General features: G+C 40.6%; 1 protein-coding gene across 2 annotated transcripts in view; it reads right to left on the reverse strand.

Moving 5' to 3' along the window:
* Window positions 1-12300, reverse strand: part of HMGA2 (high mobility group AT-hook 2) — a 162526-nt gene that overhangs the window by 13762 nt on the left and 136464 nt on the right. The window contains exon 4 of one of the 2 annotated variants that reach the window (XM_069955833.1): window positions 11530-11556. In XM_069955833.1, the coding sequence (XP_069811934.1) occupies window positions 11530-11556 (27 nt within the window). Of the gene's footprint in view, window positions 1-11500; window positions 11557-12300 lie in introns of both variants that reach the window. The other variant, XM_069955834.1, reaches the window with a different exon arrangement.

Below are 12300 nucleotides of genomic sequence, written 5' to 3' on the forward strand. Positions count from 1 at the left end.
TGGCTTTTAAAAAGTTAAAACCTTTAAAAAAAACTAAATGTTCCTAAAAATGGCTCTATTACCAGTCTTATAACACTTTTATTTGTTGGTCTATGAGGCTGTTTGAGGTGGCTGGGATAAACATATATATCCTAAGATTATAAGAAAGAAATTACCTAAAAGGGCAGACTAGATGGACCAAGTGGGCTTTTTCTGCCAACAATCTTTCTAAGTGTACAATATGGTTAACACCTAGCATATCTCATTTAGTCATTACAATTGTTATATCATCATTTCAGTATGGGATATCCTAAAGTCCTGAATTAACTCCTAACAACCTGACTGGTTTCTTGTAGTAAACTACCAGACAGGGCCGGTTTTAGGCCAAGTTTAGGCCAGGTGTGGCTCTGGGCAAAACTTAAAAGTGGGGCCCCAAGGGCTCAGATATTGTACCGCAACATACTCACAGTTAAATCAGAAGGAAGTCTGAGAGGAGCGTTGCTAGAGTTATAAAAGATCAAGAGCACAAGCCTCCTACACCTCTCGCTGTGCAGAGGCTGCTGTGCTATAGCGGCAGGCAGCCTCCCCCCAGGTATTAAATATAAGAATATACAGTACACGGCGGGGGGGGGGGGGGGGGTTTGGGGGAGGGGGGCAGTTGGGTGTCAGCAGAAGGGCCGTTGTTGCCCCTTATTGCAAGCGCTGGGACATGTGAGAAACCTCCTGATACCTGGCAGCTATTGTATACATTTCCTGTTTTATTTATATGGGCTATTGCAGATAACGGAATTTGTAATGTTGCTGGAGATACACTGAAAATAAAAAATACCCCATACTTACCTTTGCTCTGGCTGTTACTTCTGTGACTGACTGGTCTTGGTAGGGACAGCCAATCACCAGCTGCAGTGCTGTATCTCCTCAGTTAGTGATTGGCCGAGCGGCTGTCACAACAGAAACAAGTCTGGCTTGGTAGTAGCTTGTAGGGGGGGCCCCAAGGAGGCCTGGTAAGTATGGGGAACTTCTATTATCCACTCCACTGTGTCCCGACAGAGCAGCCTGAAAGGAGGAGGTGGGGGAGGGGCCGGGAGAGGAGAGAGACACGTGTTCCACTTTACACACTGCTGCCTGTCACCATGGTCACTACCCGGCTCTATACAACTCACCATACAGAGAGACAGTGAGTGACCAGGTGACAGGACTCTGCAGCTTATGTTAATCAGCCTTGAGGGAGAAATGTAAATGAGGCCTTGAGCAAGTAAACAGGAAGCTTTCTGTTCAGGGGCCCACCATTGGGAAGGAAAAGGGAGGGGCCCACCAGGGGTTTACCCGGCTCCCAGGTGGCCCAGTCCGAGGCTGCATAAAGGCATTTACCTGCTAGTCAACATTAAAAGGGTTAATCCAGAGAGCAAAAAAAGGTTCTACATGCTCTGCTCTCTGGTGTTGCACTTCCTCATTTAGACCATCTCTAATGATAACCTACAAGACAAGAAAGGGGGGCAGGGGTATGTTGTGGGCATTGCATGTAATATCTAATAGCTGCCCGATGTTGCCACAGTATCTGTAATATTGGGCAGCTATTGAACATATCCCACAATATGCACCTATCCCCATCTCGTTTCAGAAATTATTATCTGCCAGAGGGGGAAAGTGCAGCACCAGAAAGCAGAACTGGTAGGACCTTTTATTACCACTTTAACTTACAAGTGTTTTTAACATGGCAAAAAAGCTCTCTAAAGGTTCTAAAAGAGATCTCTAAATATAGTAAAGTTTCAATACACATTGGATACCACTGTGAGGCATAGAGCCTACCAGTCTACATTATTGTTTAAATTGGTTATCCAGGCTGAAAAATAATAACAACAGACACTTTCTTGCAAAAACAGCAGCACATAGTCATCAGATTGTGTGAGGTAATACAATTCATCCATTCACTGTAGTGGAACTAAGCTGTGGCGCTGTTTTAAGACCATATTTTTGTAAGCCTGGGCAGCCCCTTTAACACCTTACCTCCTGCACTTTCATTTACCTCCTAATGTTTAAAAGGTCATAGCGCTTGCATTTTTTTTTTACCTACAGACCCACATGAGCCCTTATTTTTTGCAACACCAATTGTACTTTGCAGTGACAGACTTGATATTTCCATAAAATATGCTGTGAAACCTTAAGAAAAATATTTGCACAGTGAAATTGAAATTTGTTTGAATTCTGTTCCCCCCCCCATGTTTATGTTGTTTGTCCTATGGTAAAAATGATATATTATCTATGTTCCCCAAGTCAGTACGATTAAAATGATATGTAACATATAACTTTTATTTTATCTGACTGCTTTTAAAAAATTTAAACCTTTTACCTGACTGCTTTTAAAAAATTTTAACCTTTTACAAACACTAAATGTTCCTTAACCCCTTAAGGTCAAAGCCTATTTTCGTTTTTGCGCTTTTGCTTATTCCATTTTAAGTTTAAAAGTCCATAGCGCTTGCATTTTTTCACCTAGAGACGTATATGAGCGCTTATTTTTTGCGAAACCAATTGTACTTTGCAATGACAGGCATTATTTTTCCATAACATATGCTGCGAAACCGGAAAAAAAATCATTTGCGCTGTCAAATTGAAAAAAAAAAACGAATTTGTTTTGATTTCGGGGAGTTTTGCATTTACGCCGTCCGTCCTATGGTAAAACTGACTTGTTATGCATATTCCTCAAGTCGTTACGATTACTATGATATATAACATGTATAACTTATATTGTATCGGATGGCCTGTAAAAAATTCAAACCATTGTTAACAAATATACGTTCCTTAAAATCGCTCCATTCCCAGGCTTATAGCGCTTTTATCCTTTGGTCTATGGGGCTGTGTGAGGTGTCAGTTTTTGCGCCATGATGTGTTCTTTCTATCGGTACCTTGATTGCACATATACGACTTTTTGATCGTTTTTTATTACATTTTTTCTGGATTTGATGCGACCAAAAATGCGCAATTTTGCACTTTGGAATTTTTTTGCACTGACGCCATTTACCGTGCGAGATCAGGAATGTGATTAATTAATAGTTCGGGCGATTACGCGCGCGGCGATACTAAATATGTTTATTTATTTATTTATTTATTAATTTATATTTTTAAAATGGGAAAAGGGGGGTGATTTGGACTTTTATTAGGGGAGGGGATTTTTTATTAATAAAAACACTTTTTTACTTTTTTTTTTACTGTAACTAGAAGCCCCCCTGGGGGACTTGTATATAGACAGCACTGATCTCTCATAGAGATCAATGCTGTGTATATACACAGCAAAGATCGATTAGATCGGTCATAGATTACTATGGCCTGCTGCAGGCCATAGCAATCTATTGCCGAGCCGGGATCAGCGTCATTCCGACGCTGAGGCCCGGCACGGGCAGAAGAATGGATCTCCCCCCCGCGATCGCATCGCGGGGGGGAGATCTGTCCCACTAGACACCAGGGACGTGAGGTCTGAAGCCTCTAAGTGCAGCTGTCAGGTTTGACAGCTGCACTTAGAGGCTTAATTAGCCGGCGCGGCAACGGGACCTGCGCCGGCTAATAGAGGCACTGCCCGGCTGCACATGTCAGCCGGGATCAGCGCCGTTCAGAGCGGGGTCCCGGCGGGACCCCGCTCTGAACACCCCGAGCGGCACCATGACGTATCAGATACGTCATGGGTCGCTAAGGGGTTAAAATTGCTCTATTACCATCCTTATAGCACTTTTATTTTTGGTCTATGGGGCTGTGTAAGGTGTCATTTTCTGAAAGGTGTCATATCTGAAATTTCTATCGGTACCTTGCATGTGTATATGTGACTTTTTAATTACTTTTTGTTACAATTTTTCTGGATTTGATGTGCCCAAAAAAAATCAGCAATTTTGCACTTTGGCGGGTTTTTGCACTTAAGCGGTTTAACGTGCAAGATCAGGAATGTGATAATTTAATAGTTTGGTTGATTGCACACATGGCGATACCAAATTTTTTTCCCACACTAACTTTTAGTCCTCCTGGGAGACTTTTATTATTTACTGCATTGATCCTCTCATAGAAATCAGTGCAGTATACTGATAGATTAGATTAGCACTGTATTGCTCTGGGCTGCTGGAGCCCACTGCAATCCATTACCGAGCCAGGATCAGCATCATTGCGACGCTAAAGCAGGCTGCTCCAGGGGGGCGATCCCTCCCACAAGACACCAGGGATGGCTATTTACAGCTATTTAAATGCAGCTGTCAGCTTTGACAAATGCAGCTACATGGCTAATTAGCTGGGTGCGGCTATCTGTCATGCTGGCTAACTGCTGTCGTCCCTGGTTGCTGATAGCAGCCATGAGCACCATGGTTGAGAACGGGGTCACGACACAACCCCTCTCTGAACCCCCCCACCCCCACCCACAGCAGCATGTCCTTTTGCGGGAAGGGGATAATATGTAAAAAACATAATTATTGTAGTGAACTTGTGAAATGATCTCAAGGTTAAACCCTAAAATTAAACCAAGGATGTGTTTACACACACAGATTAATCTGACAGATTTTTGAAGCCAAAGCCAGGAACAGACTATAAACAGGGAACAGGTCATAAAAGAAAGACTTCTCCTCTGTTCAGATCCATTCCTGGCTTTGGCTTAAAAAAATCTGTCAGATAAATCTGTGTGTGTAAACGCAGCCTTAGCAGGATTAAAATTTGCATCCAAGTGACACACATACACATCTCATTAAGGCCTAGCTATGTGGTAAGGCCAGGCTGTAGCTTCCAGGTCAAGCCACTTAGCTGTTGCAAAGGCACTTGAAAGTAACATAAAAGAGCTTTTTAAAGTGGAAGTGCACAGAGACATTTTTATGAGTACCAGGCATGAGGGCTGCTGAAAACTGAACAGCTCACACAGTCACTTCCACAACCACTTCACAAAGACAATGAACATAGCATTGTGGAGAACATTCATTTGGCACGGGAAATTGTGAGGCTGAGGGAATTAAGGAAAGGTATAGTCCCAGTCTGAATCATTTGTATTCTGCTGTTTGTACTATATATACTAGGATCTTGGGAAAGCATCTTTGACACTTTGAACTAGAGAATAAAAGCATTTTTTATGTTATGAAAGCAGAGATGGACATAAAGTAAAATAACATGCATCTCCTGCCCTAACAGCATTAGCATATTGGAAGATGAATTTCAGATTCATTTTAATGGGCCTAGGTGGGAAGAGAGACAATTTTCTTTGTTCCAAAGAGATGAATTGCATACATATTCCCAGGAAGTATTGCTTGAAAGACTTCATATGCCATCTGGTTCTCCAAAAGGATGACTAACAACTTTGTCAAAAAGATAAGTAATTAAAAAATACAAAACTCTTACAAGATTTCACAAATGCAACTGGAGTAAAAGGGACTCATACTCATAGTAGGTAGATGACACCGTTTTATTTAAAAAGCTAATTTAAAAAACTAAGGCCAAAAATCTTCCATTAAATTAGGGCAGTATACTTCTTGCTAAACAGCACCAAGAGTGTAAAGTCCCCAGGGAACATTGTTAGAAAAAGGATAAGCTTCAAACTTAATTTTCAATACCACATGGAAAAGATATCAATGGGGATATTCTCAAGGAAACAGATGGAAAAGGAAAAGATTCCTGTGCATGCAGTTTAAGATTTACATTATCCACCATGAACTTCCATGTAGTCCCCATGTTTATATAATTTATCACTATTTCCTTACACCAGTCAGATTAGGAAGCCCTTATGAGCTCATGTCCGTGTTGTTAAGTTATAGCCTGAACTCCTCTCCTTTAGAAAGAAACTCATATGAACACAAAGGAGAACAGTGGCACATAGTGACAAAATATTCAGCTGGAGGAAAAAGAAAAAAAGTTTTTTTTATTATTATTTTAAGGAAATAGATTGTAGACATTTTTGACAATTTAGGCTATGTTTACACAACGTGAGTTCTGTATTAATTATGGCTGTTGTACAAAGGCAACAAAGGCCGTGATTAATACAGAACTTACATTGTGCTGCAGGCTATGGGAATCCCGACCGGAGTATATACTCATAGTATACACTCCGTCCGGGATTGCTAGCGGTGCCGCAAAAAACTGACATGTCAGTTTTCTGCGGCCGCTATTCACTAAATAGTGGCCGCAGAAAACCTGTCAATGCACACAATGGAATGAGTGGCTTCGGCCGTACGCTCCATTGTGTGCAGCGGCGAATTGGGAAACGGGCAGGCATGGATGCGCCCACATCCGAATTAATGAAGATTGAAGATCATCCGGCTGGTACTGCAGCGCCATATGGGATGATCTTCTCTAACACTGGCCATTCTGTGACCCAGCTAGGTCACAGAATGGCTGGTGTCTTACAAAGTGGGAACATGGCCTTAGCTGAAAGCAATTATTTAAATGTGGACCACATAGGTAGAAGTACACACAAACTAATTAGCTATAACATTAAAACCGTCTGCCTAAAATTGTCTTAGGACCCTATTACACGGAGCGAAAATCTGCTGAATCAATTAGACACATTAAGGTATTCTCCCTATTACTTATTTTAAGGCCCTATTACACCAAGCAATTAACGGCTGTATTTGGCTGATTATAGGCCGTTATGTTAGCTACATTTCCAGTCTCTTTATACCTCCTATAGGCTCCTTTTTTTCCTTTACAATAGCCTTTAGTGGATGACAGCCATTTATAGCAAATAATTACCATTATTTTAAAACAACAGCTGTTATTTGCCGTTAAATGACAGCCATCCACTAAATTTAAACAGTGCGTGGACAAAGCCTTTTTGTGTTTTCAATTCACTCCTGCTTTTGGTTGCAAAACGCTGACCAAAAATACTGTGTGGGAACATAGCCTTAGGGTCCTATTACGCAGGATGATTATTGTGTGAAAAATCGTTATATCATTCGAATTTAAACGATAATCGTTCTGTGTAGTTGCAGGCAACGATTGAAAAATCGTTCGTATGTCATTGATTGTTGATTTAGATCTGAACCTAATATTATCGTTAATTGTTCGCTAATCGTTTACTGTAATTCCACATTCGTTCGCTTAAGTTCCTCATTTTTTCACTAATCATTCAGTGTAATTGCACATTGTTCATTGTTTTGCTGGAATCAGAAGAAGTAAACAATCATAGTAATGATCGCAATAATGATCGTAACTAACGACTATCTTTGTGTGTAATATGGTGAACACTTTTAGGTTAACGATAAACAATCTTGTTTGCTATTGTTTATCGTTAGTCGTTAATCTATAAAAATCGCTCTGTGTAATAGTACCCTTAGGCTATGTTCAAACTATGTAAAGAAACAACAGCCATATTTCATAGCAACGGCCATTGTTGTGCAAATAACTGAGGTTGTTTTAGAAATAATGGCCTTTGTTTGCACAACAATGGCCGTTGCTATGAAATATCGCCGTTGTTTTTACATAGTCTGGACAAAGCCTTAAGGAAATAATGATCTTGTTTGTCTTCAAGATGTTTTGATATTTTTTTTCTTTTTGTTTTTTCATCCCCACATTTAAAAGGTAAATAACTTAATATTTTTGTCTATGTAACCTTATGGGGGTTAATTTTTAACCCCTTGACGGCCCATGATGTCACCAGACGACCCATGATGCACGCTCCGCAATCAGCAGCCGGGCCCTCACCGTTAATGACAGGCTGCACCTGTCGCGCTGCAGTTTGTCATTAACCCCTTAAACACTGCACGATTGCAGCATTTAAAGGACAACTCCTGGGCTAAGAAAAAAAACAAAAAAACAATCAGAAACATAGTTTATATACTTATCATCCCTCCTGAGCTGTTACTGTTTGAATTTCCCACCGTCTGCCTACCCCCTGATCTAGTGTCTTGGTCTTCATTTCTTCCTTACTTCCTGGTTTCAGCTTCCCATGATGCACTTTGGCTGCTGTGACGTTGTAAGTGCCTGCCTCTCCATTCACTTCAACTCCCATCATACACTAAACATGACTCTCTCTCTCTCGTCAGTCAGGCTGCTGTATAATCACGCAGGTTGTCAGCCCCTGCACTGAAGCTGCACACACATACTTTCTCTTTGCAATGTAGTGTACATTGCAAAGTGACATCTTCAGGATGGCCTCCTTAATCAGGTCAGGGCAGCAGGTGGGAGATAAGACGGGGGTCTGTCACGGAGGGAAGATAAACAAGTGACATGATTCATCCACTCACTGAGTCCACTCGGCAGCAGGAGAGAGTATGAGGGGAGGGGGGAGCTGCCTATGTGCTGGGAGTCAGTCTTGAGGGAATATAAGCAAGTGACATGACTCAGATGGCTTGCAGTTGCTCAGCCAATCGGAGCTGAGCAAGCAGAGTCACCTGACAAGGCAGGGGAGGGGGAGGCTGGTGTAACAGGAGCTAGAGCAGCCCTCCTGCTGATGACTCATCGTCACAAGAAGGAGCTGAGAGAAGAGCCTGGTGACGACAGTAATTAGGTATGGATGAGTTTCTTACACTTCCTGGTGGGGGGCTGAGGGGGGAAAAGACAGGGAAGGGAGGCAGATAGGTGATTAAAGCATATTACAAAGTTATATAACTTTGTAATGTGCTTCAATTACTGGGAGTTGTCCTTTAAGTGTAAGCAACAGGAGCAGCTCCTATCACTTACCAATTGGGATCGGGAGAGGTAAGTCACACTGCGGGGGTCCCGGTTGCTGTGCCGTACTTACCTCTCTTACCTTCCTCCGTGCGATCTGATCGGCACCCTGCTCATTAAGTCTGCCACAGGCAGGCTCAATTAGCAGAGCGCCGATAACACTGATCAATGCTATGCCTATGGCATAGCAATGATCAGTGTAGGCAATCTAATGATTGCATGTAAAAGTCCCCCAAGTAGACTTAAAATGTGTTAAAAATGTTTTTAAAAATATCCCCTCCTCCAATAAAAATAAAAATTTACCCTCAATCCCATTATACAAATAAAAATGAACATATTATATACTGTGGCATGCATAACTGTCTGATCTATTAAACTCTAACAATTGTCATCCTGTACAGCGAACAGCGTAAACGAAAAGAGGGAAAAAAAACGCCAGAATTACAGATTTTTTGTTACATTATATATAAAAAAGAATTAATAAAAAGTGATCAAGACATCTATATGGTATTAATAAAAACTAGAGATCATTGCGCAAAAAATGACACCCCATACAGCCACATAGTTAAAAAAAAAACTAAAACCGCTAATGGAGTAACAATGACAATTTTATTAATAATTAATTGCTAAAAAAAAGGATTTCATTTAAAAAAAAACCCCTGAAAATCTGTATCATGTTGCTTTTACCGTATAATGCATTACGTAGACACAGGAACCCCCTAAAAGTTACAATATTGCATTCTTTTTTCCAATTTCACCAATTTATATTTTCATAAATTATATTTTGGGGGTTCCGTCGTACATGTTATGATAGAATGAAAGGGGCCATTACAAAGTACACTTGTTCCTGTCCCATTTTATTACAATCTATTTATTATTTTTTATGTTATATGGGACTTGACAATTTGATTGCCTGTTGACTTGCATTATATAATTCAATACTTCTATAATGTAACACATCATGCAATGCAGCAAAGGTTTTATTATGGACAGGTTTATAGACCGGAATAATATAAATGCATAAGTATAGAATATACCCATCATCCATCCCCTCCATGGTTGAACTTGATGAACATGAGCCTTTTTTTTAGCCGTACCAACAAGGTAAGTATATGGCTGTGATCTGATCTGCACTGCCGTTACAGCTGTCCACATTGTCCTCGAGCATTATTGTCAAATGCATGTATATCTCCTCCCATTAAAAATCTGTGGCTCTTAGGGTCCTATTGGACAAAGCGATTTTTCATTTTTGTTGGTTAACAATAAACAATCACAAATGAGTGTTTTTTGGAGCAAACTGAAATCATTTACCATAACACACAGATCAACAGTCATTAGTTAAGATCGTTTACTTCTTTTGTTCTCAACAAAAGAAGGAATGATAAGTACATATATACGGTAGATTAAGGCGATTATCCAGCGCTACAAAAACATGGCCACTTTCCCCCAACTGTTGTCTCCAGATTGGGCGGGGTTTTGAAACTCAGTTCCATTAAAGTAAATTGAGCTTAATTGCAAACCACACCTGAACTGGAGACAACAGTAGGGGGAAAAGTGGCCATGTTTTTGTAGCGCTGGATAACCCCTTTAAGTGAATATTTAGCTGCATGGACTTGGAAAGACTTTGGTTTAAATTAGAAGTACAGTATTTTCCTGCGTATAAGACTACTTTTTAACCCGGGAAAATCTTCTCAAAAGTCAGGGGTCGTCTTATAGGGTGGGTGCTGAAAAACTTTGGAATAGAGAATCTGCGCTCGCCGCATATGGTGGTGGTGGTGGCTCAAAAATGGACACATCCCTGCCATATGCAGTGACTTTATGAATGGCAGAGCAAGCTGTAGGCGTCTGGGATATGAAAAAAAGATACAGTAGAGTGGTACTGTGCCCAGAAAAACACACCTCTTCCATCTATCTGGCCCACCCTTGCATCCTACCTGTATTACCTGTATTCTCTGCCTCTCAGATCTTGCTGTCTGATATTTTTTATTAATTTTTATTTGGTGTGTTGGAAGAGGTGTAGTCTTATACAGTGAGTATATCACAAACTCTATATTTTTTTTTACATCAAATCTTTGAGAGTGAGACAAATTTTTAAGTAAAGAAAGTGTTGGCACAAATTTTCAATGCCACACACAGTTCAATTCTTGCATATTAGATGTCAGACCAAGCCCAAATAGATTAGAAGTGCTATTTAAAGCGACTCTGTACCCACAATCTGCCCCCCCAAACCACTTGTACCTTTGGATAGCTGCTTTTAATCCAAGATCTATCCTGGGGTCCGTTCGGCAGGTGATGCAGTAATTGTCCTAAAAAAACAACTTTTAAACTTACAGCCCCTGCCGTCCCTCCTCCCCACCCTCTTCATCATTAGGGATGCCACTGGAACATTTTCTCCATGCTGAACATTTGCACAGGTGTCTTAACGATCCAGCTCATGTGCCGGGCTGACACAGCTGACGAATAGTAGGCAATCTGCCTGGAGCATTCCTAATGATGAGGAGGGCGGGGAGGAGGGACAGAGAGGTTGTGCCACCCTAATGCACACAATCTAGGCCACTCCCGTAGGGCATGGGGCTGCCAGTTTAAAAAATGTTTTTTAGGACAATAACTGCATCACCTGCCAAACGGACCCCAGGACAGATCTTGGATTAAAAGTAGCTATCTGAAGGTACAAGTGGTTTGGGGGGGTCAGATTGTGGGCACAGAGTCACTTTAAGGTGAATACCTGTAAATAACATAAAAAGCGCATATATAATATGAAAAATCGGCAAATTATTAAAATATTCAATATTCTATAAATGCAATATTCTATTTAACCAAATATTTATAAATAATAATATTGTTTCTTCACTGCATAATATTGGCAAGCTTAGTAATTAATGGGTATTAGGAAGTCAGTAACCTTATAAATATAGGTCAACAGTGGTTTACCTGACCAGACTTTTTTTCCTGTTGTGGCTGCAAAGAAAGAAAGAAAAACATTTAATTAATTTATTTGGATATTAGAAACATATTTGTTAACATAGTTGCTTGCAAGCAAAAAGGTTGGGGTTTTATTGCAACACTTAGCGGGCATTCACAGGTTCCATGCAGGGTCTGAATATACGGACGATGTACTGTGTAACGAAATGTTAAAATCAGTTTAAGCCTATGCTCCCACGCAGTATTTTTGCTCAGTAGTTTTCAACCAATAGCAGGAGTGGATTGAAAAGACAGAAATGCTATCTTCACACACTGCTAAAATTTAGTGGATCGCTGCCATTTAACAGTAAATACTGGCCGTTCTTTTAAAATAATGATAATGGCAGTCATCCACTCAATTTCAACAGCATGTGAACATAGCCTTGCTGTGTTTTCAATCCACTCCTGGTTTTGGTTGAAAAATAATGCCCATAATACTGAGCAAAAATACGCTGTGGGAGAATAGCCTAAATCTTCCTGCTATAGTACTGTAATGTGAATATTTAAACTGATTCAAAGCTCCTGGTATTTAAACTGAGGGAATGTGTGAATGCCCCTTACAGGGAAAAGAATCAAAAATGAAAGACAAAGGGGTTATCTAGGCTTAGAAACACATGCCCACTTTCCTCCAGAGAAAGCACCACTCAGTTTGGGTGTGGTTTTGCATATCAGTTTTATTGAAATGAATGGAGAAAAACTGTGATACCAAAAACAACCTGAAGACTGGTGTACTGTTTTTGC

Source organism: Dendropsophus ebraccatus, chromosome 1 (genome assembly GCF_027789765.1).
Source record: "Dendropsophus ebraccatus isolate aDenEbr1 chromosome 1, aDenEbr1.pat, whole genome shotgun sequence".
Classification (NCBI taxonomy): domain Eukaryota; kingdom Metazoa; phylum Chordata; class Amphibia; order Anura; family Hylidae; genus Dendropsophus; species Dendropsophus ebraccatus.